General features: G+C 37.6%; 4 protein-coding genes and 1 pseudogene across 8 annotated transcripts; 3 read left to right on the forward strand and 2 right to left on the reverse strand.

Moving 5' to 3' along the window:
* The first annotated feature begins 1,824 nt into the window (after positions 1-1,824).
* LOC140012601 (subtilisin-like protease) lies at positions 1,825-4,282 on the forward strand. Its single transcript, XM_072060864.1, has one exon. It carries the CDS (start codon positions 1,870-1,872, stop codon positions 4,108-4,110), a length of 2,241 nt encoding a protein of 746 aa, XP_071916965.1. The 5' UTR covers positions 1,825-1,869; the 3' UTR covers positions 4,111-4,282.
* A 4,496-nt stretch (positions 4,283-8,778) lies between these two features.
* LOC113704989 (subtilisin-like protease) lies at positions 8,779-11,177 on the forward strand. Its single transcript, XM_027226853.2, has one exon. It carries the CDS (start codon positions 8,797-8,799, stop codon positions 11,059-11,061), a length of 2,265 nt encoding a protein of 754 aa, XP_027082654.2. The 5' UTR covers positions 8,779-8,796; the 3' UTR covers positions 11,062-11,177.
* A 1,839-nt stretch (positions 11,178-13,016) lies between these two features.
* On the forward strand, positions 13,017-15,226 carry LOC113705673 (subtilisin-like protease; annotated as a pseudogene).
* A 1,209-nt stretch (positions 15,227-16,435) lies between these two features.
* LOC140012971 (uncharacterized) lies at positions 16,436-18,594 on the reverse strand. The gene is made up of 3 exons (XM_072061743.1): positions 18,315-18,594; positions 17,410-17,525; positions 16,436-17,185 (listed from the first exon to the last, which is right to left on the reverse strand). The coding sequence occupies exons 1-3, from the start codon at positions 18,426-18,428 to the stop codon at positions 16,675-16,677; spliced, it is 741 nt and encodes a 246-aa protein (XP_071917844.1). The 5' UTR covers positions 18,429-18,594; the 3' UTR covers positions 16,436-16,674.
* A 2,052-nt stretch (positions 18,595-20,646) lies between these two features.
* LOC113704027 (uncharacterized) lies at positions 20,647-26,644 on the reverse strand. Of its 5 annotated transcripts, none has more exons than XM_027225640.2 (11): positions 26,466-26,603; positions 24,970-25,071; positions 23,658-23,887; positions 23,323-23,574; positions 23,127-23,203; positions 22,866-23,044; positions 22,673-22,794; positions 21,740-21,796; positions 21,425-21,482; positions 21,125-21,186; positions 20,784-21,046 (listed from the first exon to the last, which is right to left on the reverse strand). In XM_027225640.2, the coding sequence occupies exons 2-10, from the start codon at positions 25,055-25,057 to the stop codon at positions 21,146-21,148; spliced, it is 1,104 nt and encodes a 367-aa protein (XP_027081441.2). In that variant the 5' UTR covers positions 25,058-25,071; positions 26,466-26,603; the 3' UTR covers positions 20,784-21,046; positions 21,125-21,145. The 5 variants fall into 5 exon arrangements, with proteins under 5 accessions (XP_027081439.1, XP_027081438.1, XP_027081441.2 ...); XM_027225639.2 differs by having other exon boundaries at positions 20,905-21,046; positions 23,658-23,896; XM_027225638.2 differs by lacking the exon at positions 21,425-21,482 and having other exon boundaries at positions 20,647-21,046; positions 26,466-26,644.
* Positions 26,645-27,173: the final 529 nt, after the last annotated feature.

The raw sequence follows: 27,173 nt of genomic DNA on the forward strand, positions 1-27,173 counted from the left end.
GGTAAAGTATATTTTACCCAATATATTAGAAACTTATTACCTATATTCAAAATTATTGAAATTCAATGCTCGAATACCCTAAAACCGATTCCAACTCTCCATACCGCTTTCCAGTTATCGGATCAAATCCAAATGTCTCCAGTTTATTTTCCAAACCTTCTGTCAAGATCTGTTTGAACTTCAAACAAAGTCCCAAAGCGTGATTCTGCAATTATTCCCTTTTTTTTTTTTCTAATGTGAATTCACTGAAGTCCCCTCCATTTGTCCATGGATTCTAGAATAGTATGAGATGGCTAGATGTTGTAATCTATCAAAATTGGCGCCTCAAGTTACGGTCTCTAGCAGTCCCGCTTTGTGGAGGGCATTTTATGTTCCAGGGCAGCGAAAGAGTTTCTGGACAGCAACTTTATACGTTTTCCAGTCAGAATAAACAACTTTATATGACCCATAATATAATGTTTCCCTTAAACATGCATCTGCTGAATCCGTGCAATTGGAGAGGAAGGACAAGTAATGTCTGAATTGCCTTGGGCTTAAATCTTCTTAGGGAGAAAGAAAAAAAAAAGAAAAAGAAAAAAAGAGAGATAGGGAGAAAGAATAGTTATGGTCAGCAATTTGAGCGACCAGTTCCTGCCGTCAGTTCTTCACAACTAAAACCTACCCCAAGTCAAACCCTTTATACCGAATAATTCATGCTTGTTTGTGAGGTCAAATCTTTGATGATATCAGTTATACTAAACAAGCTGTTGCAGGAATAGTCAACTTGGCAAACTTGCCGTTGTGGAAGATTAGTTCTCCTTGTGCCAAGTCAAGATGACGCGAGTTTTGACATAGTTACATTAACCATTTCAACCTTATAATCTCCTCCGGATGAATTTAACAGTAGCTAATCTTGCATGATGCAGGTAATCAAACGCCGAGTTGCAAAATGACATATATTTTCTTCACTTGAAAATTAGCGCTTTTTTGCTCTCTGTGTGTATATGTATACTTTTGGATTGCTATTTTTTGACATTTTTTTAGAAAAATATACAGTAACAATTTAATGTATGTGAGATAAGAAAAATGAATGAAAAATGTGTTTATGAAAAATGCAAGGATTTTTCGATAGCGAACTGCAATCCGAACACCAGCTTAAGATTTTATTTTCTGTCGATTGCCTATGGAAAATTTACCAAGAACTTTATTTTTAATTAATTTTTCAAAGCATCAACAATAGAACTCCACCAACTAGCTCCTCATGTCTTGAATCCGATAATCAATTGATGAAGTGTTTTACTAATTAAATTATACTTCGTTATCAATCTACGCATAACTTTTAGTGGGCGAATTAAAACTAGATAGAAGAGCAATATATCCTACAGTAAATTGCATTCCGCCCAACAAAGTGAAAAAGAAGAAGAAGAAGAAGAAGAAATTCAGTGATAAACACAGTTTTTAAAATGATGAACATTTTAAAAATTGAAACTCTACTTAGGGTAGGCTCTCGAAAGCCTTTATGTTTACAATTTTTGCATTCTAGAAGTATTACTTTGTTGTCCACTTGAGACCAAATAAATGCAATTGGGGTAGATGTTTATACAGGCTAAGCCAAAACAATTAGGCGCCGAAAATTCAAGGAATTAAAAACGATGGCTTACCACGACGATGACCAAGTACAGTCATTCCCCGGAGCCCGACGAGTTACCGGGACCTATTCAACTATAACTTCTGGGGGTGCATGAAAAAGACTCTCCACATAAATTAATATCATCAAACACATTATAAATAGTAGTAGTTTGTAAGTCTTCTCCAAGGCAATTCTCAGCCAAAAACATTTTTCATTACATTGATTCATTTTATTAACCATCTTCAATTTCTTCAATATTCATGGCTTCTATGGCTTCAATTACTCTCTTTTTCATTCTTTTCCTACATTCATCGCTTGCAATACTAGTTGCAAGTGATGTTTCTAACCAGATTGAGTTAGAAACTTACATTGTTCACGTACAAAAACCTCCTGCAAGCAAGGTTTTAAGTGACTTGGAAAGTTTGGACAGCTGGTACAGCTCATTTTTACCAGCCACCACAGCCGACACAAATGAGGAGCCACGCATGGTTTATTCCTATCACAATGTTTTCACAGGCTTTGCAGCCAAATTATCTTCTGAGGAAGTGAAAGCATTGGAAAATGTGGAAGGATTTGTATCCGCGCGGCCTCAAAAAGTTGTATCATTACATACAACTCATTCTCCTGATTTTCTTGGTTTGCACCAAAATTTTGGCTTTTGGAAGGAGTCAAATTATGGAAGGGGGACAATTATTGGAGTGTTGGACACCGGAATTAGGCCTGATCATCCGTCTTTTGCGGACGAAGGGATGCCTCCTCCACCTGCTAAGTGGAAGGGAAGATGTGAGTTCAATTTCACTGGAGCATGTAACAACAAACTCATTGGAGCAAGGTTTTTTAGGAGTGCTGGAGGAGGGACGCCCTTAGATGAAGAAGGCCATGGAACTCATACTGCAAGTACAGCAGCTGGAAACTTTGTCAAAGGGGCTAATGTATTTGGCAATGCTAACGGGACTGCAGTTGGAATTGCACCATTTGCTCATGTGGCCATGTACAAAGTATGTTCAAGTTCTTGCCCAGAAAGTGACATACTGGCTGCAATGGATGTTGCAATTGATGATGGCGTCGACATTCTTTCCATTTCGATTGGTGGGTTTTCTAGTTCTTTCTATGATGACAACATAGCACTTGGTGCATTCAGTGCAATGGAGAAAGGGATCTTTGTGAGCTGCTCAGCCGGAAACAACGGTCCATTCAGTAGCTCTTTGGCAAATGAGGCCCCTTGGATTCTCACAGTTGGTGCAAGTACCATTGATAGAAAAACAACGGCCACTGCTGTGCTTGGAGACAATCAAGAATTTGATGGCCAGACGCTTTTCCAGCCTAAGAATTTCCGTCACACACAACTGCCTCTCATTTACCCCGGATTATTGAATGCAAGTGATTTCGGTGCTCCAACTTGTGGTTCAAGCACACTGAACAAGACTGATATCAGGGGCAAGATCGTGTTGTGCATGATAGGTGGATCAACAACAAGAATTGAAAAAGGCAAATTAATAAAAGATGCTGGCGGTGCTGGAATGATACTCATGAACACTCAATCCCGAGCCAATACTACATTAGCAGATGCTCATGTTCTCCCTGCTACTCACATTGGTTATGCAGATGGACAGAAGATCATAAGCTATATAAACAGAACTTCCAATCCTACTGCTACAATCATGTTCAAAGGAACTATAATTGGAGATGTTCATGCTCCAGCTGTTGCGGGGTTTTCCTCTAGAGGTCCTAGCTTGGTGAGCCCAGGGATCTTGAAGCCTGATATTATTGGTCCTGGAGTAAACATCCTTGCAGCTTGGCCTGTCTCTGTCGAGAACAACACCAACGCAACATCCACATTCAACATTATCTCTGGCACTTCAATGTCTTGTCCTCATCTTAGCGGTATTGCTGCACTTCTCAAAAGTTCCCATCCTGATTGGTCTCCGGCTGCTATTAAATCAGCAATCATGACCACTGCTGATCTACTAAACATTGAGAACAGGCTTATTGAGGATGAAAGATACCTTCCTGCTAACATTTTCGCCACTGGTGCAGGCCATGTCAATCCCTCAAAAGCAAATGACCCTGGACTTGTTTATGACATCCTTCCTGAAGATTACACTCCATATTTGTGCGGCTTGAACTATACAAGTCGACAAGTTGCTATCATTTTACAACGAAAGGTGAACTGCACAGAAACCATACCTGAAGCACAGCTGAATTATCCTTCATTTGCCATCAGACTAGGATCATCAAGCACTCCCCAGACGTATACAAGAACCGTTACTAATGTTGGTGATGCTAATGAATCTTACAAGGTCCAGATTATTCCACCAACAGGTGTTTCCGTAGCTGTTGGGCCTTCAACACTCAACTTTTCAGAGCAGAACCAGAGGTTGACATATCAAGTGACTTTTAGCCGAACGGCAAATAGCTTCAGTGGCACAGTCCATGGATTTGTTATCTGGTCTTCTGCCAAGCACTTCGTCAGGAGCCCAGTAGCAGCTACTTTTCTCTGACTCTCTGAGACAAGATAGAAGAGTTTTCTTTTATCATCTGTGATTTTAATCTTTTTCTTTCACGATTTTTTGGATTCTGAATAATCTCACGTCTGTACTTTTCTTGTCTTTATTTGTCATTTTTTTAGAATATGTTAAATTCCAATAACTAAGCAAGATCGCTTGCTTAATCACTCATCGATCTGTCAATAAATATTTCAATGGAAGTATTTAATCCTTCTGGTCTTTGGGCTCGAAGTTAGTGAAATTTTAAGGGCTTCTATAATTAATTTAGAAGAATTTGTATAAGTACTCATATATATATATATGTTACCGTTCAAAGCATTCTTATTTTCTAAATATGAGCTCAACCCTAATAACTACAACAAATTCTGATGCTGTTTTAACTTGATGATTACAAGGAAGTAAAAATGTTAATCATTGGTCATTGCTTCCAATATATATTATTACATGGTGAAAGTAATGCCTTTCCCCCGTTAAAGTTTCTACGCATTTTGGTTATTAGTCAAGAAACTGAATTTTATGGTACTATTCTTTTTTCTTGCTAATATCCTTCTAAAGCTACAAATCTGAAAGCCGTACGTTTGCATAACATGTCTCGTAGAAGTCAAATGTTTGAGGTCCTGAATCCACTCTTGCATGTTATCTGGCACTGCCATTCTTGGTCTTGTCTATGGCATTGTACCTGAAGATTAGATGACACATTTTGTGCTGCTTGATCCTACCACTATGCCTGCCATTCTTGGTCTTGTATATGACATTCTACCTGAAGATTAGATGCCACATTTGTGCGGCTGGCTTGATCCTACCGCAATGGAGGATTCCACTGATGGCTCCCATCCTTAGATCAACGGATGCAAAGACTATGTGAGGTTCGTTCTATATCAAATTAAATGTCACATTACGAAGTTGAGGGCTGGCCTAACAGCTTTGGAGCTATTCACGGACTCAAAATGATTAACTCAAATTATTAGTATCTCATGAATCCTAGACTTGTATACTATTCGTTTCCTTCCTCTCCCACCTGCGACTTAGGGCCTCATATATTTGATGGCTAGTAGAAATTAAGTCCAGCAGGAGAAGGCTTAGGTTGGTGGACAAAATACAGAAAATTTAAATGTAAGTCTTATCATGCCATATAAAACTAGAACAACTAATATTTGTGAATCATACCAGAACATTATGTCCCTACTATAAAATTATGAAAGTTATTAGTCATGAATTACAACTTATTAAAAACATTACACGCTACACAATTGTACTGTCAACTCTTCCACGAAAAAACTTCTAAGTAGCATATTTATACTCCAAACCACGTTCCCATGTTGGACTACTATTATATTGCTACTGATCAGTCTTCGACCAAAAAGAATTGTAAAGGATAATTACTAGTCAAGAAACTTTCCCAAAGCCAAAAGATAAAAGCCTAAGGTTCTTAGGAACCGCATCCTTGGGTAAAAACTATTTAAACAAGAATATTATAATGCTATCCTTTTGTTATGAAAAGCCATACACAGAAGTGAGAAACTTCAGGTCCTATAGGTGACCTAAAGTTTGTATCATCCTCCAAAATCCAACTACCATCGAACAAGGAAATGAAGTTGTATTTGCCAAAATTCACGAGTTCCAGCATTATTTACCAAAAGCAAACAAGGCAAATATTCAGATTCATCTTATTTTTAAAAAGTTCTACTAGAAATAAAGCTTGTAAATTTTGACTGTCAATATTTTAAGTAAAATCAAGTGCAAAAATCAACTAAAATGTGCAGTTGAAGGAGATCAAAGACTTACCTATCCTTGTGGATTATGCAGAACAACTAGTTGAGGGAGCACTGCTAGTCATGATTTTCTTGTAAACTCTTCCTTCCTTCGTTGGGTTTAACTCTTATGCCTAGTTTGGGAGATGAGATTTGAGCAAAAAAGAAAAAAAAGGAAGAGAAAGGTAGCATTTCCCATGTTTGAGAGTTTTAAGTGAAATAGAAAGGAAGAGAATCTGACTGATTTGGAAGGAAAAAGAGGCTGCTACAGTTTAAAAAAATTTCCAGCCCAAATCGGGCAGAAAGCAAATGAAAGCTAAGGAAAGGCTGCAATTTTTTTTTAAATTGCCCATTTTATCGTTAAAAAGTTATTGAATGAAATATTTATTGATCAATGTGTCCAAAATCACCTCCTTTCTTTCATAAACTCCCAAATAATATTAAAATCTCTTCTCTTCTTTTCTTATCCTTTCTTTTCTCTCATAACTTAAACTTTCTCTTCTTTTCTTTTCTATCCTCAACTCACAAACTAGCCATTAAGTAGGCAATTCCAATAAATTTCCACAGAAAATTCGAAAATCAGAAAAAAAATTAGGGTTTTTTTGCTAAAATTTCATATGTTAATTAAGAGTTCATACAACTACAAAATTTCTCTTCAAAAGCTCGAAAAGAAACTTATTAATGTTCTTATATCTAATATCAACAATAATATCAAAGAATAAAAGTAAAGGAAAAAAAAAAGCCTATATCTAATCCCAAGCTCAGCTTGATGATAGCAAAGCCTGGATGACGGCAGCTAGGGTTCTTGACATGGTGAGTAGAAGTCAAAATTTTTTTGTGAAAATTTTGCGATTTCACATCGCAGTAAGAAAAGAGAACTGAGGTGGTGAGATGGCAGCTAGGGTTCTTTCCATTTTTCAAAGGTGTTAAAATGCTTCTATGGTCGATGTTTTGAGATTTTTTTGACATTGTTTTGTCATTTGTGCACTAATTTACATTTTAACCCTTCTTTCCTTATCATAGCAAAAGAGGTATTTTTGAAATTTAGAAGAACTTAATACCTAAATATGTAATTTAGTACACACTAATATATATATATATATTATATTAACAAATAAATGAATGAATAAATAAATAAACAAATAAATACATATATATATTATAAATATGTTTCTTTATATATAGTAGGTACTGCTTAATTAGACTTGACAAGCTATCGAACTTAAACAAATGATCGATACTCGACTCATTTGATCGACAAGGTCGCGAGTTACTAGGTTCATTTGCATCCCTAGTCGTAACGCAGATGACATCCCATGTCACGATGCACTCTACATGTGCCTAACTCGCTGCTTCTTTTCAGTTTTGTCTCTATTTCGTTGTGCGACGTGGTGGAGCCTTCTTCTTAACTATTTTCATTTTGTGCGACGTGGTGGAGCCTTCTTCTTAACTATTTTCATTTTCTTTTCGACATGACAAGAGTTCCTGTTTTTTTTTTAATTGACAATAAAAAGTTTAAGTGGTTTCAATTCCAATTATCAATGTAGACCATGACATAACTTTACAAAATATTTACCAACACAACTTTTACATTTTAGAATCAACCAAGTGTTTTTTTTTTTTTTTGACTATTTTAGTATTGTGTGTCGTTATAATACGTTTTCTTGACAAAAATACTTGTGAATTGAATTTCATAAAAGCACAAGCACTCAAGTCGTAGAACTGAAGGCTTGAACATCATTACCTTAGAATTCTCTTTATTGTTTAGGTGCTTTTGACGTACAGCACAAGTAAGAAAACGAACTAGAGTCTAGAGCTAGCTAGCCAAAGAGAGAAAATTCAGTGGATGTTAACTAATAACTAATGTGTCAAACGCATTTAATTTCCCGACAACATTCGAAGGTATCAACAAGACTGAACAATCATGTGATGGCAAAGTTCGTAACTTGACAATCCATTAGCCCTTTTAAAGTGGAAAATGACACTCAAACACAAGTAGAATTTAAGAGGAAAATTATATTTAACCCTAAATATTATGTTGATTTGCTCTCGCAAAGTTGTGTTTTAAGGCGCAAAACCGCCTATAGAGAGATTCATCGTACTACCATCCTGCCAAAGATCCATACACAAAATCATGTGAAATTAGTCAATTTGTTTATGTCTTAATTTCTTCACATATATGCGCATACTTTTTAACATATACATGAGAAAAACCATTTTGACGTAGCTGGTTAAGGGAAGTTTTTTTTTTTCTTCTTCTTTTCCTCTTTTAGGCTATAATTTAACGTTACAGTAGAATGGTTCCAGATAAAACCAGCTCCTTTAGTTGTTTTTCAAATTATCAGTAACCTTGATTTTTTCTTGAGTTACGCAATTAGTTTTGTGAATAAATAGAATCGAGCATGATACTTGAAAAAGAGTAATATTGATTTAGTGAGCCTAGACATTGTAATAACTTTTAATTGGCATGAAGCAAACGAATAACGGATTCAAGTAATGGTCACGATAAGAGTTTCTCAAATACAAGTAAATAACAATCAGGGCCATCAGTGGTTCTCAGAGCTGGAGTGCTGCAATTTAGCAATTGACAACTAATGAAAACGATCAAAATAGAAACAGTAATCGTGTTGATTCATTCTTTGTTTAATTCTGTAGTGACTTACCTAAGACTAATGGCCAACAAGATATTCTATCAAGGATGATTCTGAGGGGTGTTTCCAAATTCTAACTAGAGTTTGACACACTTTGATATCTTTTGCTAGAAGATGCAGATGCCACGCCTGATAATTCATTGCTTCTCTTTCCCAATTTTGCAGTTTTTGGTATGCACTTCAGAATCGTATCAAAGAAAAACACAGCCCATCTGTATATAAATATGTTGTTATTTTAGCTGTAATTACTCGAAGAAAAACTCTGTTGTTCTTTAAACATGGCTGGCATGTTTGTTTTCCCTATTGCTTTCTTGCTTTTTAACTTCTCTTCAGCATTTTCTGATGAAACAAAACCAGTACCAGTCCAAACACAGCCAGCGAGAGACCCCTTAAAAAATTTAACAACTTACATTGTTCATTTAAGGCTGCCTGCTGGTGATAATTCTACCCAGTTGAATGACCTGGAAAGCTGGTACCAGTCCTTTTTGCCAAAAAATACAACAGGCCTGAATGATGCATCGCGCATGGTTCATTCCTACCGACATGTTTTCACCGGCTTTGCAGCCAAACTATCACCTGAGGAAGTTAAAGAAATGGAGAAGAAAGAAGGATTTCTAGATGCTAGACCTGAAAAAACCTTGAACCTGCAGACAACCCACAGTCCTAAGTTCCTGGGTCTGTATACCAACCACCAATTTCAGTGGCAATATGGACGTGGAGAAGGTGTCATAATAGGCATTATAGACAGTGGAATTACACCTGGCCATCCATCCTTTAGTGATGAAGGTATGCAGCCTCCACCACCTTCTTGGAAAGGCAAATGTGAGTTTGTTGGAACTGGATGCAATAAAAAGCTCATTGGCGCAAGGGACTTACTCGGCCCTAAACCTGGACAACCTCTTGACGAAATTGGTCATGGCACTCATACTGCTAGCACAGCTGCTGGAAATTTTGTGGAAGGTGCAAATGTATTGCGCCAAGCCAATGGCACAGCTGCTGGGATGGCCCCTCGTGCACACTTGTCCATTTACAGAGCCTGCTATCCTTCTGGAATGTGTACTGAGAGCGCCATTGTAGCTGCAATGGATTTTGCTATCCAAGACAATGTTACTATGCTGTCCATGTCACTTGGTGGACCTTCTAAACTTCCTTTCTTTGATGACCCCATTGCTCTCGGAGCTTTCCAAGCAAATAAAAAGGGCATTTTTGTGAGCTGTTCTGCTTCCAACTCTGGTCCAGAAAATGGTTCTTTATCAAACGAGGCTCCCTGGATTCTCACGGTTGGTGCAAGCACAATTGACAGGGACATTAGGGCAACAGCCTTACTAGGCAACGGCGATGAATTTGATGGTCAGTCTATATACCAACCAACAGATTTTCCTCCCACTTTATTACCTCTAGTTTATCTAGGAATGAATGGTGACACATTTGCTGCACAATGTACTGAAAACTCGTTGAAAAAGGCCGGTGTCAAAGGAAAGGTTGTATTATGCGAGACAAGTGATCTCATGGCAACAGTTGAACAAGGCCAAAATGTGAAGGATGCTGGTGGCGCTGCCATGATTATCATGAACCAGGAGATTGAAGGATACACCATTATTGCCGATCTTCATGTTCTTCCTGCAACACATGTGAGTTTTGCTGCTGGACAAGCTATCAAGGCTTACATAAATTCGACATCCATGCCTCGAGCAACAATACTGTTCAAGGGAACGATTTTAGGAGTCAAGAATGCACCTGCAGTTGCCTCATTCTCCTCAAGAGGACCCAACAATGCTAGCCCAGGCATTTTGAAACCTGACATTATTGGGCCTGGAGTTAACATCCTTGCTGCATGGCCTCAGTCTGTCGAGAACATCGCAAACACAAGTTCAACATTCAACATACTCTCTGGTACCTCAATGTCATGTCCTCACCTTACTGGCATTGCCGCCTTATTAAAAAGTGCACATCCTAATTGGTCCCCAGCTGCTATCAAATCAGCTATCATGACCACTGCCAGCTTCGTGAACAGAAATGATGGCCACATCCACAATGAACAGATGTTTCCTGCAGACGTATTTGCTACTGGTGCTGGCCATGTGAACCCCCCAAGAGCTATTGACCCCGGGCTAACATATGACATACAACCAGATGATTACATTCCCTATTTATGTGGCTTGGGTTACACAGACGACCAAATTATGAAAATTGTGCAGAGCCCAGTTAAATGTTCAGCTATCCACAGAATTCAAGAAGCAGAGTTGAACTATCCTTCATTTGCGATTCAACTCAAGTCTAGTAAGCAGACATACAAAAGGGTAGTAACAAATGTTGGCGAGGCTCTTTCAACATATTATGTTGACATTGACAAGATTCAGGGTGTTGAAATCGATGTTCAGCCTAGAGTGCTCAACTTCAGAAAGGTCAACCAGAAGATCACCTACCAAATAAGTTTTAGAAGGCTAAACATGTCCGTTGGAAATTGGTATGAGCAAGGGGCAATCACATGGAATTCTGAAAAGCACAGAGTCAGAAGTCCAATCTCTGTTAAATTTGCCTAAACGAAGAAGTTGGCTGTTATCCTGTAATAATCTAGCAGCTAAAGTTCCAATTGCTTTCTAAATAATCAAATTACTACCCACTGAATTGATTACAACAGATTTGTTTTCAAGGTTCAGCTATTTGTGTAGCAATATTTTTCAAGTATCAGAGGCATAACCACACTCAGCTCGTAGTTTCATGACAACACTTTTAAGCGGCAAAGAACCATTCATTTTTTTATTTTTAATGATATGCATTTGGTGAACACTTCAGGCAATATAGTGCATTTAAGTTCTTTTCAAAATCGCTACATGGTTAAAAATGCACCTAGACATGGCTTGAATTTTCAGATATATATTCCTTGCCGAGCTCATAGGCGGTATGAGAATTTTGGCTTCAGGGAGGACGTGGTTGATGAAAACTTGACCGAGTCCACCGATTTTATTTACTATTTATTTTTTTGGTGCCTATTTTGTTCTTTTAGAGCACAGAATAGAATTATTCTACGTTACCCTATCAGTTTCATGATTTCACCATTCCAAGTTTCACGTCAAGGTAATTTACCTGTTTACTTGGACAAGTGGACGGAGGTTAGAATAATAAGCGCCATATCCAAAAGCATGATAATATTAATCCAGTATTCAATTTTAAAGTAGTTATATTTAGTCTGAAACAAATATGAAAAAGAGAAGAAATCTTCAAGACCAGCATGAAGAATAAATCAGTAAACTAACATGTCAAAGAGAAGTCTAGATTCAGTCCACAGCACAGCGAATTTCTAATGTGAAATAATCAAAATTTTTATGATTAAAGTAAAATTAGTGTGATAATTTTGAATTTCAGTTAATCAAGACTTCAAAATCTTATGACTAAAGTAATCAAAATTTAGATTAAAGAAATCTTAGTGGTTAAACCTTCTCTCTTCATTCAATTATTCAACCACTGAAATGAAATGTGCAAAAAGGGATTCCACATATAGCATCTTAGTCGTCAGATGCTATGTATCTTTACATATCGGAAACTTAAATCAGCCCAACTTCTGATCTTCCGTTTCAGATACTGCTAAGAAATGTTTCAAATCAAGATGTAGTTCACAATGTTAGGTTAGACCCAGTTCAGGCAAATGGCTGCCATTCAAATGCATGCAACGTAACGTGCAACCTCCCACCATCCCATCAAAGATGATCTCGACGTAATTGGATATTTTCCTTTATTGGTTTAATATTTTCATCGCCTGTCCCTAACGTGAAGATATTGAAATGCAACTAATTTGTGCTAGAGCACTCGAAGAGATCCTACAAAGACAAATTCGTCTTTTCTTGATGAAATCTTTAAGATTCTGGAAATCTGGTCCCTTCCATACAGTATCTCTGAAAAATTTCTCAATACAAGACTTCGTAAAGATATTAGCTGATTTAAGAAGTGGTGCTTTTGGCTGCAAGAAACCGAGCGAAGCACTGAGACGAGGACGAAAAGCCTTCCCCATTATAGATTCTCAAAAGGCGGCGGACGCTCTAATTAGGCTTTTACAGGACTGTGAACTATGAACTAACAGCTACTGAAATCAAAAGAAAGATGGGTAATCATGCAAGTTGATGCAGCGAGGGGCCATAGAACTTTTAATACTTTACTCAAGACTAATTGCCAATGTAATTGTTTTATGCACGGGGGACATATCACCGCTGTTAAGCGATGTTTGCAATCCTGAGTGATAATATCAGAAAAACTTTTGCCATCCATCGTTCAAACCCATAATTCTGTTCAAATCTCTATCCTTGGCACGTTCCATAATCGTGTATGTATCTATGCGAGTAGTTCATAGAGCTGGGATGACTCAGAGTGATACTTTCCGCAACGGATCTTCTGTCCCACACCCTGTGCCACTCTCTATAACCATGCAAGGCAGGATATATCGAAATTTGCCGATGATGGCTCGTTTCCCAGTTGTCTCTTTTATCTTCATGGTTAGTTTCTCTCGAGCAGCTTTTCAGGAATTTGAAGTCATGCCTTTGGAAATAGTACCAGCAAGTAACACCTTTTCGCTGAAAGATTTAGAAACATATATAGTCCATGTAAGTTTACCTGCTGGGGTAAGTTCAACCAACTTAGAAGACCTGCAATACTGGTACCATTCTTTTATGCCGAAAACTACCACAGGCTCGAACGATGCATCGCGCCTGGTTTATTCCTATCGTCATGTTGCCACTGGCTTTGCAGCCAGATTATCACCAGAAGAAGTAAAGGAAATGGAGAAGAAGGAAGGATTTCTATATGCTAGACCACGAAGAATCTTTTACCTGCATACGACACACAGTCCAGTCTTCCTGGGGCTGCACCAGAACATTGGGTTATGGGCAGGCTCAAACTAGGGAGAAGGTGTGATTGTGGGGGTTTTAGACACGGGAATTACACCAGGCTATCCTTCCTTTGATGAGGAAGGCGTGCCACCTCCACCAGCTATATGGAAAGGGAAATGTGAATTAAATGGAATTGCATGCAATAACAAACTCATTGGTGCCAGGAATTTTGTCAGTGATGTACCCGGGCAGCCTCTTGATGTTGATGGCCATGGCACTCATACAGCAAGTACAGCTGCAGGAAACTTTGTGCAAGATGTCAATGTGTTTGGCAATGCCAACGGAACAGCTGTTGGTATGGCTCCTCATGCACATTAAGCAATTTATAAAGTTTGTTCTGGGAATAAATGTGCAGTTAGTGAAATGCTAGCTGAATGGACACTGCTGTTGAGGAGGTATTGATGTGCTGTCTCTATCAATTGGAGTTTCTGTTCCTTTCTTCGATGACGGCATCGCTGTTGGAGCTTTCGGTGCAATCCAAAAGGGGGTTTTTGTTAGCTGTTCTGCAGGAAACTCTGGCCCAGTTAATGCTTCTTTATCGAAAGAGGCTCCCTGGATACTAACAGTTGGTGCAAGCACCATGGATAGGAGCATAAGAGCAACTGCCCTATTAGAAAACAATGGTGAATTTGATGGAGAGTCACTGTTCCAGCCCAAAAGTTTCCCCAGGACATTATTGCCTTTGGTCTATGCAGGTATGAATGGCGACCAAAATGCGGCACTATGTGCACCAGGGTCATTGAATAACACTGACCTTAGAGGAAAAGTAGTATTATGTGAGAGAGGTGGTCAGATTGCTCGATTTGCCAAAGGGCATACCGTGAAGGATGCTGGAGGCGCTGCCATGATTCTCATGAATGAGGAGACCGATGGATATAGTACTTTAGCTGATGCTCACGTCCTTCCAGCATCACATGTGAGCTTCTCTGCTGGACAAGCAATCAAGGCTTACATAAATTCCATGTCAACACCTGTAGCAATGATACTGTTCAAAGGAACAGTTATAGGAGGACAGGATGCACCTGCAATTACATCATTCTCCTCAAGAGGCCACAGCTTGTCAAGCCCAGGCATTTTGAAGCCCGACATTATTGGCCCTGGTGTCAGCATTCTTGCTGCATGGCCTATCTCTCTGGAGAACAACACAAACAAAAAATCAACTTTTAATGTGATCTCAGGTACCTCAATGTCATGTCCTCACCTCAGTGGCATTGCAGCCTTACAAAGAAGAGCACATCCTGATTGGTCACCAGCTGCTATTAAATCTGCTATCATGACCACTGCGAATCTCTTGAATGTCAATAATGACCTCATCCTTGACGAAAGGATGCTTCCTGCAGATGTATTTGCCACTGGAGCTGGCCATGTAAACCCCTCGAGAGCTACTGATCCTGGGCTCATATATGATATTCAACCTGTCGACTACGTTCCTTATTTGTGTGGTTTGGGATACACAGACAAAGAAATTGCAATTATCGTGCGGGACCCTGTAACGTGTGCCAGTGTCTCCAGCATACCAGAAGCACAGCTAAATTATCCGTCATTTTCCCTTCAACTTGGATCTGCTAGTAAGACGTACACAAGGACAGTAACAAATATCGGAAAAGCTAGCTCAACTTATTACATTGACATTGGGTTGATTCCAGGTGTCGATGTGTATGTCCAGCCTGGTACACTCAACTTTACAGAGGTGAAGCAAAAATTGACCTATCACATCAGTTTTGGCAGATCAGACAAATCCATCAACAACATTTACGTGCAAGGAGCAATTACTTGGGTTTCTAAAGAGCACAGAGTTAGAAGCCCAATATCTATTGAATTGATATAAGACAGAAATAGCAGTTCTAGAAAACTAGCAGATTAGACTCCAAACACTGTTTTCAATAATAAGTCATCCATATGAAACAGGTTTCATTCAGAACAGTAAAGAGCTAAACTTGTTTTCCCCAACATGAACCAATTTGTCAAATTTCTTAATCATTAGGTTTCGCAAAAGTACTTAAAATGGAAATAATGTCCACAAGATGTCTGCAGGCTTCCACGGAATAGGAAGAAACAATGGATGCAGTCAGTAGACAAATCCATTTTCCAGCATTACCATTTTTTGGTCCTGGAGCTGAGAAGAATCAAATACGTACAATAAGCACATGTACATTGCCTATCAATTCCAAGGTAACCTGCCAGATAGTGTCGTGGGTAATTGAGTATCTGGAATACGCAACACCATACTTATGAGAATGAGAAAACTACATTTAAGATTTTTATATTACCTTTCAACATTTCATCAATTGTTTGTGCTAAAGACAGAAAAAGTCACGGATAAGTATGAAATGATTGAGCCATCACCAAAGGAGCTAATCCGTTCAGAACTCAGTTGACTGCTTCAATAGACAAGGCAGAGCGCCTCAGTGTTATCGTGGAAAGCTATGATCCAATGCATCAGTTGAACTATCCAATAATGATATAGCAGACAACAAAGCAGGCTTACTTCCAAGTTGATAAACAGTTGTATGAAATCTTCAAAATCCAATCACATTAGTATACCAATTAGAAGATCAGCAAGAGATGCAAGAAGAGAAAACAACTTTACCTCAGGCTGCCTACTGACTCATCCAACCACTATGTGACTAATAAATTAGCATATCCCTCAAAATCAGAATGCTATACCTTCTTGTCAAGCTTCCTTCTAAGCAGCCTTTTCAGATTAGCACACTACTTTTGCTTCATTATTCAAGGCAATAAGATCCTAAAGCGTTTGGAAAAACAAATCCAGTTCATCTCAAAGTAGAACCTCAAGCTAAAAAGGTAATGCAAGAATATCGCCAGTTGTGGTAAAAAACATCACTAACAAAATATTCTAACTACAGGACATCGAAGTAGAGTCCAAGAGGCAAACATTCTTTGCAACTTACCACAACAAACAAAAAGAGAGATGATGATAAGCACGATGCATAAGATACTTCTGGCACAAGAATTTGCATTTGTCAATCCAAAATATGCATTAAAAGAAAAAGTTATATGCCAATAACCTGACCGATAGAGGAGAAAAACCAAAATAATCTTTGATTAACATCATTTCGAGTTTCTCATTGTGGAAAAGTTCCAAAGTCACAAATTTTGACACCAATATAATTTTGAGTTAATAAATTTGAGACTTCTTACACTAGAAAACTACGTGTATCGTCATTGTCATGGACAAAAATTTGAAAACCTATGCCTTGCAGAGTTATATAAGGTTCCCTTAGAAACTAAGAGGTTGAATTACATCACGACTCGTCAACCAAATCCTGGAGGTACATCTGGGTCATCATCAGTATCACCATCTAAATGCTGCTCAATGACTTCATGAAACCCAGGCTGCACATTGTTATATACACTCTGAGGCTCCAATCTATCAGGCGAGGAAGTGGTCTCTTTTATAGGTTCCACTCTTGCTTTACCATCACAAGGCCTAGACATCCGTAGTCTCTTTCCAGGTTGATCATTCTCATAGCTGCTTTTGTTGTTCCAACCTTGACCATGTAGACTGAACCCCGGTGGTTCATTTGGCTCCCCCTCAGGCTCTCTGACATCAACTCCACTGGCTGAAACACTTCCATTAACATCATGTCTCTTGCGTAGTAGTAACAAGTCAGAATGCAGTGGTGATTCACCATCTTCATTCACCTTGGGGTCTAATAACTTGTTGTAGACTGATTGCACAGTTTCTATTATTTCAGCTTTCATTTCACTACCAGACCTAATTATCTGCCAGACACCATCAGAAATCTTGCTCATGACTTTGTCCCTGGAATGCAGGAAAAAAAGGTATAATTTCTGAGCATCAACCAGCAATCATGGTTGAATATAACTTCTAAGAGCTTAATAGGACAACCAGATGACAGTACTAGAATAACCACATTACTTCACGTTTGTGACATGACGTAAGTTTGCATCAAATAAGACGAGAAATATCATAACCTTGCAGTGGAAAACACCATTCAAACATCTGAACATCATAAGGAAACCTACCCAATTTCTTCATGTATGGCATCAGAAAGTTGCCGTGGCTTCATGGTTTCAGCACCGGGACGGTTAAGTACAGCTGATTGCTTCACCATTGATATAATGTTGTCCCGCAGTTCAGCCTACAAAATATTGGCACGTTGATGACTAAATAGTAGCACATTTTGGTAGCATATTTAAAACCAGGAACAAGTACCCTTTTTTCCTTATGCTTCCGAGAGTTAGTGTTTCAATATGTCAATTCATTCAAAAAATTGATGGCAGGTCACTTAGGCATTACAGATTCCACTTTATCTGTTCAAATCCTTCACGACAAAGGAATACATTGTTCAACTCTAAAAACAGCATGCATAAAACCAAAACCTCAGCACCACAGGGCAGAAGCCTTCGCAATCAGTTCCCTTCAGTCAGCCATGGTACTAGTCCAAAAATTTGTTACAGGAAAACCAACGTTGAACTGATATTTACTTATTTTTTAATCTTTCACTCACCGAAGGGGCTTCTAATGTTGAATATCAGATAAATTCCAACTTTCCCGTGAATGTAACTGTCTATGTCTGATCCATATCGATCAATTAACCTTTTTACTGAATCATTCCAAAATGACAACAATATAAATCCACTAGAAATCCTGCAAGGACTCCGTTTGTTTGTTTGTTTTTTTTTTTTGGCACAATAGAAGAATTCTAATTTTTCTAATATGAAGCATATTATCTAGTCTGCAATCATTCAGGAAACAAATGCATCACATCATATCACAAACAGGCAAAATCTCATCATAGCCCGAACCAATACATAATTCAACAAAGTTTTTTTTTTTTTTTTAAATCGTAATTCGTCAAAGTTGAAAAAGCATAATCTTTGAGACATATATCATAAATTTTTTACAAGAAAAAAAATTGTATGCTTACATCATCTTTGAGTGTGCGAATAATCTTGAGACGTAGCTTATCGAAATCGCCGTCGTCCTTGAGCTTCGTTAACACTTCCTCTCCACTAATTCTCGCCTTATTATTATCCATCATCGATACCTTTTGTCCTGCTCAATATCTACTGGAAGAAATCCGCAGAAACAAATTCACATACATGTGTGTGCCCGTGAGTGTTCTTGAGACGTTGAAGAACGATCTCTGGGTTTTGTTTTTACGTGGGAGAATTGACGAGGAAAAGCAGAGGTTTAAGGACTAATAGGAAAAATGAAGGGAACAAAATGGGGACGGTCAATCGGGCCGGCCAGCCCGAACTCGGCTTGTTTGGCCCAAAAAAAGCCCAATAAACCCGACATTTTAGTGAGCCAATCTTAAATTGAATCTAACCCAAATTAAATATGAGCCGAGATTTCAACCTTTAAAGATGTATTGGATTTATGACCGCATATTTTATTACTATTTTCCATGTATTTTGAACGAATTAGATATAAATATTATTGAAAAATTCTTAGTTTATGTAATTTTTAAGAACTATTACTTGTTCATGTTTAGTTTTAATGTTGTAGTCATGTGAATGTTAAACTAGTTTTACAACTTAATAGTTATAGTAATTATGCTAAAAAAATTGTGGAGTAATAAGTGAATTTGGGTTAAGCCAGAATAAGGCTCAAAACCTGAATATTTTGTGAACTGAGTGTGATCAGCGCATTAATTAACTCGAATCTCACGACCCGAAACCTTAAAGTATTACAAATTAAATGCGTTGAGTCTAAGTTTACGAAAACTCGGCTCAAATGGCCCGATTGACAGGTCTAAACAAAATGTCCTAGGCTTTTACTGTGCCAATTGAGAAAATTTTCCTCTTTTTTTATTTATTTTCAGAAGAATGGAATTTTTATAGGCAAAGTTTAAATGGTAAATAATAGGGGTACATGGTCATAAGACAGTAAGATCATAAATAAATCTTTTTTATTTTTTTAATGAGTAAGATCATGAGTAAGTTAGAGAGGTTTTTTTAATTACTAATTTGTAGGGGAAAAAAGAAAAAGGTTTGCTTATGTGATGATATGTTTCTCACTTTTTCTTCTATGATGAGTTAGAACTTAGTAAGTAATTTTATAATCTCATAGTTATTAAAATCCATTTTATTGCCCATCCTAACAAAACATTTAATTTTAAAAAAAAAAAAAAAAAAAAAAACAAGAGGCTGGTTTATATGCATGGAAATACTCTTACCAAATACACTTAAAGGGATTCAAGAACAGATATGATAATTCATGATAAGTTTAAATGTTCTAAAATACATACATTCATAAACGATACGGATCATTATGGGTGTTCTTTTTAGAACAAAAAATAGTGATATATCTTTTCAAAAGAGTTATGAATGGAAAACATTGCATTATTCACCAAGACGTGAAAATATCAGTAGCAGAGTATTTCCGCAATTTAAAACAAAAGGACGGGGGAAGGATTAGGTAATAACCATTTTCCAGGGGTTAAAATTCGGCTGAAAAGTCGAGTGCCACAAAACCAATTCTGGCTAAAAATGTGAAGTCCATAATTTTTGCAAATTAAGGTAACAAAGCAAAGAGTGAGATAAATGCATATACGCAGGTCAGGTCGGGCTTCAGTAAGCGTTGGGGTAGGAGTCCAATACGAAGTTCCTCCTACCACTCGCACAAATCCCATCTACATGATCGACCACCATAATCAACAGTGGATTTTCAATCTTCATTCATCCGGCTTGAATTGAATAATTCTCTCATCAAATTTGTCGAAATTACACAACCCTCTGCCTTAGCTTTTAATTGTTCTCATAAGATGGAAGACAAGTCATTGCAGCGAGGAGCTGATGACAGACATCAAGAAGGCCAGCTTTTACTTCATACATATTCATAGTTACATGAAAAAACAACCCAGAATAGTCCAACAGCAGAACTGTCCCCTCAACCAGTAGGCTCCAGATACACAGAGACCAATTAATCTGATACTAAAATCCATCAAGTGCCTTATAATTTATCCAATATGCACATCTGTTCCTATGTATGCAAACAATAATCCTAGCTATACCCTTTGAAATAGTAACTCAGTCAGCTATCTAATGAAATCTCGTCCATATTACAACCATTCAACATAAAACACCAAATACTCTGCTCTTATCAGCAACAGGAATTGCATAGCCATCAGCTTGAGCTGTTATCCTCTTCAACCCCTCCATCAGTACAGTATTCAGAGTGAGCATCACCTTCAGCCCTAGTTTTATCAACCAGTCCACCACCACAAGCCATAACAAAAGGACAATTATCAAATCTTGTACAGTAGGAAATATTCCCAGTTTTCTTTTTTTTAAAAAAAAAAGAGAGGACATCAAACTGACAAAACGTATCTAGGGTTATGGGCAGGCAACAGTCATTTTCTGTACAAGTTTGTTACCACCCATACAAAAAATTTACTAAAAAGATGTTCGCTAATGATTCATATAATAGGTCAACACTATAATACAACGTTACAACAGTTAACTCCTAGTTCCAGGAATTACAAAATAAGTAGTAACTCCATAGCAAAGCCATTTTGTGCAAAAAGAACAATTCTAACCCGGGACATTTTCAGTCTCATCATTGGGCTAACTACAGCAGTCTTTTCTTAGAAAAAGCAGTTATCGTCTTGGGGATCTGTGACGAGGCCTCTTCTTTGAACTGCTGCCCAACTTCCTGCAAATTGTGTGCCCTACATTATAAACACATCTGCCTTGCAAAGTGACCATTTATGGAAAATGTAAATAGCCTTACACATCATCAAAACGTGCAGCTTTAACTGATGATTTTTGAATGTTGGAGGCTGGCACAGCACCCTGTCAGATAAAGCATCATTGCACATGGGTCAGTTTGAAATCATAGTATGCAAAAATAAAGAAAAGTCAAACAAGAGCAGATCAATACAACTGCACAAATTAGGCGGGGGAGTCTGTCAGTTCAAAGAATTCTCAGCCCATACACTCAGCAATTTTGATTTTACTATTCCATACTTCTCCAACTATACACTAGAACATTCAATTGCAAGTTCCAACCAGATATATCATTTACTCGTACTTGTATCATATATCTTCACTGGCGAAAGAGTCTTTTGAGGAAACAAATCTCCGATATCCTAAAATAGAACATCAGCATGGCTTTAGCAACATTCATGATTTTAATTGCTTGTAATAAACCAATGTGCTCATGTCAGGATTCATATGCAGCCCAATCATGTCCTTTAGGAAAGAAGGTTCCAAGAAGACAGGAGTTCACATAAGCCTGGTCTAATTAAAACTTTGTCGATCTTTCAAACCGTAGTAACTCACACAATATATTCATCATCTCATTCTCTACTATATACTTAAATGTTGCGGTACACAGACTACTAACCGACTGGTATAGTTTCTTGTTGTGTCTGCTATGAGCTTCAAGGTACTCTTCATATGTCTACACAATGAGATAACCAAAAAAAAAAAAAAAGTATCAGGAAAACAATCTAAAATGAAAAGGCACACCAACTGTAATATCATGAATATTCAGGAAGAGTATAGCAACCACCAAAATGCAATGCACAAGAAACAAGGAACAATAATAACAGGAGTGCGACAACATTTAAAAGAAACCATTGCAAAGCAACATCTTTACAGGGTATTATCTTGTTATCTAATCTTTACTTAATCTTTGCTTTTGTTTTATATTGGGAGGAAAAAAATTTTGGGATACTTCATTTTTTCTTTCCTTGGGAAGGTGGGGGTGGGGGTAGGGGGTTAAGGGGCTTGGTGAGGAGCTAATGGTGTAAAGAGAGGAAACTGTAGCTTAAGCAAATTATGATGATCAATAAGCTAAAAGAATATCAGCCATCAGGTAACCAAAATCATTACAATCTCAGCTTTCTTAGAGAAACATATGGACAAGATGCTAACATACCAATAGCAAATTACAGTTGATTAGCTACAAAAAACATGGTTTAGGTACCTAGAAGTATTCCATACAAGTTCACGGAACAGATTCAGAATATTGGATACAGAATGTTAGACAATATAACACAATACACTCTAGCCAAGAAACTAAGACAAGACAATGCCTCTATTCATTTTTTCCCCGCTTATTCATCTCACAGCTGAAAAAGCAAGAGCAGCTATTGAGAACCACGATTTTGTGTCACTATTAATGTTCCAGAAGTACCCCTTGTCCTAATGTTACTTAAATTCAAAAGGGTAAAGCACCCATTCTCAAGGGAATTAAATTATTTCAACAAGGATTATATGCTATAGCAGTACTTTTCCCAAATTAGTAATTTAAATTTCAGTAACAAAACCATACCATTTCCAGGAGATCATCTTCAGTCAAACTACTAGCAAGGGGGCTCCTTTCAGTTGACTTTCCCCAACCAATAAACTGAGCAGATGTATCACTGTCAGAGCGTACATTCCCATGGCTTCCAGCTGCAAAAGGTCATGGTGAAAATGTAAGCATTATTCTTCTCAGAAGGAAGAACGAGAATCTCGAAATATACCACTTGGTCTCTGATATCCTTGGTCAAATCTACTAGCTTCAGCTTGATGGTGGTAGACTAATGAGGGATAAAGTGTGGGTGCCATATGCACTGAAGGCACAAAGTCTTCAAATCTTAATGAACCAGAAGGCTCCACACAAGGCCTCCTCAAAGGAAGATCAACCTTGGAGAATTCAACCCTGCATCACCTTGGTACAGCATATAAACTTGCTAACAAGTAATCTGCAGTATGCTCATATTCTAAATTGAAAAAATGTTAACCTTTTCAAACTGACATCCACATCATCCTTCCCGTCAAGAAGCTCACAAAGGGCTTCACCAATATCCTGAGGTAACTCCTAGAAGATCACATGAATCAGAATCGCCTATCCAAAAGATCTCCCAATTGACCAAAGGACAGGCAGTTTTACACACTAAAATTAGATGGGCATTAAGTAGAAGAAACTATAACTCATACCTGGCAATCTCTACTAATTTTAACAGGCTTATATTGATTCAATGGATTTTTTAGATGCAGAGTCTTTTGAAAAGGCAAATCATGTAACTGCAGCCATTTGACTTTAAAAGTGCGACCCCAAGGATTATTTCCACCAGTTCCTTGGCTCCAAACATTGTCTCGTCTCCAACCAATGGAAGACATCATTTGGGCATACCCTTGGAAGAACCCACTCATGTTGACACTGAAAATTAAAATTACTTTTCCAGAGTTCTGCAAAATGAGTACAATCCTCCTTTAAAGAAAAGTAAGAAAATCTTCATGAAATGTTCCAATAAACTGAAAGGAATCCTTACACGAAAGGCTTCTTCAAGAATAGGCTCATTCATGACTTGAGTAGCCCAAATTCCCTTCTCAATTGACAACTCAATATTTTGGTGGTTCAAACTCTTGATAATGAAGTATCTTGTATTGCATGGTTTACCCTTTTTAGTTTCACTACAATTTTGACGCTGTTCATAAGAGTGAACTTGCTCGTCTGCTCCAATTTGACAGCCATCCTCATTGGATCTATAGCTATGGCTCTCTGACAAAACTATTACAACTTTATTCATTTGAATGGCTAATGCAAAGCAACAAAGGTATGAATTGTTTTATCCATAGCCCCAGTGTAACAGATAAATAAACTTCATCAGGAGCAGCGGACTTTAGTAACCACATCCATTATAGTCACCAACTATGTGCAACTTGACATATCACATATTTACATTTACCAATCTTCCCTGTAAAGGAAAAATCTAGGAATAATGTATTCGAGCAAAGGAAATAAAAGAGCCTGACAAAACCAATCTTGTAATGAACCATTCAATTTTAACAAATAATTGAGGTTTTTCTCAAACAAACAAAACTCTAAAGAATTTTTCTTCCCCTAAACATAAATGCATGTTTCATAAACTCAATAACATGTTCCATGTCAAATATTTTCAGCCCAAAAATGCTAATTTCCTATCGTGCTTTCATGTCGTATCAGAAATTCATCACTCAACCTAAACATGGTCTTAGGAGATAGGAGCCAAAGTAACTTACAAAAGTATTCAAATCCATGCTGGAGGTTGCTAGGCCTATTTTCTCGCACTTAATTAAATTGGGGATTTTGTATAAGGTTCTCACTCATTACTCAAACCTGGGTTCCAGAAAGGAGTGAAAAGTAGCAATTCACATTAAGAAAAACAAAACCCTCAATCAGAAAACGTGCCAAATCCACCTAAAGTCTCAATAGGAGGACCCAATTTGGATAACAGAAATTCATCAACAGGTCAGAGATTTCTGAAGTAAAAGACAAACCTTGAAAACAGACACATTTTAGCATATGCAATAATCTAATGCATCTCAGGAAAAAATAGGTGAAAAGAAAAAGAAATTACAGAGGGAAAAAGAGAATGACAGGGAAACAAAGTTTTCCATTATAAGCATATTACATGTGAATCAACTAATCTAAGAATACCCATTTTTGCCTTTTTATGGTAAGGGGGGTAATGTTTGGTCTAGGATACTTTGCAAACTCCAACTGACAAAACATGCACATAATCATGAAAAGTCAGAACTCAGATGCAGCACAATCATCTAACATAATGCTGCTGACATGTAAATTATTAGAATTATTTGTACCTGGACCATCCAGATTCCTGTCATTTTTCCATTCAGTCACTGATGAATCAACTACAGATGCGTTTTCTTTGGCAGTATCAGATGACATGTCTTGTTGACCACCTATACGATCAGGTATCAGATGAAGGGAAACTGAATTTAATATCAAGGAATATCATTATGGAGCCAGAAGCTAGAAAATAACCACAAGAAATTTTCAAAAATCAACCAACAAAACATATCATGGAAAGAACCCAAGTAAACACATCCTTTCTGGTGGAACTATTACCAAAAGCTCATGCTAAAAAACATATAATCTTGATTATAAAAACGTTAGCAGGCACATGCCAAACTATTGCAAATTAGGCTACTATAGAAGCCAGAAAGCCAAAATATTACAAATCTACAAAATTATACTGCCCAAGCAATGGAAAAACTCAATCAAGCACAACAGTAATACAAATTCCATCTCTACTTTTCTAAACAAAAGACCATGTATAAAAGTAACTTAGTAAGATTATGCGCATCAATATCAGTAGAAGGCAATCCCTATAGTCAAGCAACATCAGCCTCGCAGAAGGAAAAAATGAGAAACTCCGATAGTCAAGCAATTGTCACTAAGGAAGATATGAGAAACTTGCAACATCAGCCTCGCAAAAGCAAATCTAGATGCCCCTCTTCATAGCTTAACCTCTTCAATTGTCCATAGGACGAGAACTAAAGCTGTCTTTGGTCTCCAACAAAATTGGAATTGGAATTGGAATTGCAAGTTACTCAGATTACATAATAAAAGCGATTCCATTTACAATCGGTTCCGAAGTTAGAAACTCAACACAACCAAGAAACCTCGCAAACCTGCCTTGTTTCCAGCTGTTACTATTTTCTGATAACCTGACTTAATTAGAAATCTTTAAAGTGAGATACATTCAATGCCAAACACTTACTAATTCAACAAGTCCCTCAAGACAACAACATTTCCATAACTCTCTTCGTATATTCTTGTTAAGCAGTCAAAACATTTCCATCCTTTTAACTCTTATACCTAGGACCACCACCAAACCAAAGATCCCACAGCCAATGACACCATATAAATCCTACAAAACCATTTCTTCCGTAATTTTGCCACTAAGTAAAAGCTAAAACCTTCTCCCCACCCCCTCTTCCTCAATAACTTCCAATCACGCTAAATCCTAACTTCCAATCACGCTCCATGAACAATCCACCTCCAGATTACGCCTATTTAAACCCTTAAAACCCAAGTAAAGAACAGATTTCCAATAAAAGAACATCTCGAATTAACCATAAAATCCATTCCGTCATTCATTAGCCCCTACTTAAACATTAATTACTAGAAGCAATAATTAAGACCAAAAGTTATCAAAATTTTCAACATACTTGATACAAATATAAAAATCATGCCAATAAGAAAACAAAGCAGATACAATTCATACTACATACAAATGCTGAATAATACATAAAAGTAGTTAACAACTTCAGAGCCGGAGAAAAAAGCTTACCTGATTAGAGGCACAAGAGGGTCGGAACAAAAACTTTGGGGAATTTTGGAAGAAGCAGAGACAGAAAGCGAATGAACCTTTTTCTGGGAAGATTTTCGATAAAGCTCTCAGCCCTAGTCTTTTTCCAGTGATAGTGGTAGAGTGAAAGAACGAAACCCTTTCTTAGGCCCCAACAGTAACACAAACCGGTTTTTCTCTGTTCAAATTAAAAACGAAAAAAAAAAGAAGACAGGTATTAGTTTCTGATTTTTTGAAGGGTTAATTACAATTTGCCTCCTCAACATTAAGGAAAGTCACACTTTTCCCCTGTGGAGTATGGATTGGAGCATAGGAGAGAAACATGATTTTGTTGTTTCGATTGACTTTTGAGAGGGAAAGAAAAGAATAAGGAGGAAAAGAGAGGGGAAGGCTCTAACTATTTTATTTTGTTAAATTCTATTTTCTGCCCAAAGTGGGCGGAATTTAGATTTCTTCCATTTAACATTTGTTGGAAAGAAACAAGAGTCACGGAGAGGGTAATAGCCAATGTTGAAGGTAAAACCAAGAGTGCGAGTGTTTCTCTTTCCCCTTTCTCCCACATCGGTCCAGTGAGGGTTGAGTGAGTGAGATTTAAGTCCCTTGGTCGAACCCAGAAGTCAGCAATTGCCTTTTGGGTTAGATTGAGAATCAAGTTTAGATTTCTTCCATTTAACATTTGTTGAAAAGAAA

This window comes from Coffea arabica, chromosome 8e (genome assembly GCF_036785885.1).
Source record: "Coffea arabica cultivar ET-39 chromosome 8e, Coffea Arabica ET-39 HiFi, whole genome shotgun sequence".
Lineage (NCBI taxonomy): Eukaryota > Viridiplantae > Streptophyta > Magnoliopsida > Gentianales > Rubiaceae > Coffea > Coffea arabica.

Bases quoted from the DNA above. Each gene is read 5' to 3' on its own strand.
- LOC140012971 (XM_072061743.1), bottom strand. From the start codon at position 18,428: ATGATGGATAATAATAAGGCGAGAATTAGTGGAGAGGAAGTGTTAACG. The intron at 17,526-18,314 runs GTAAGCATACAA...AATATTTTGTAG, and splicing joins TTCGCACACTCAAAGATGAT to GCTGAACTGCGGGACAACAT. The intron at 17,186-17,409 runs GTAGGTTTCCTT...CCTGCATTCCAG, and splicing joins GCCATACATGAAGAAATTGG to GGACAAAGTCATGAGCAAGA.
- LOC113704989 (XM_027226853.2), top strand. From the start codon at position 8,797: ATGGCTGGCATGTTTGTTTTCCCTATTGCTTTCTTGCTTTTTAACTTC.
- LOC140012601 (XM_072060864.1), top strand. From the start codon at position 1,870: ATGGCTTCTATGGCTTCAATTACTCTCTTTTTCATTCTTTTCCTACAT.
- LOC113704027 (XM_027225637.2), bottom strand. From the start codon at position 25,057: ATGTCATCTGATACTGCCAAAGAAAACGCATCTGTAGTTGATTCATCA. The intron at 23,204-23,322 runs GTATGAGTTATA...GTGATCTTCTAG, and splicing joins AAATTAGTAGAGATTGCCAG to GAGTTACCTCAGGATATTGG. The intron at 23,045-23,126 runs GTTAACATTTTT...AAGGTGATGCAG, and splicing joins GTGGATGTCAGTTTGAAAAG to GGTTGAATTCTCCAAGGTTG.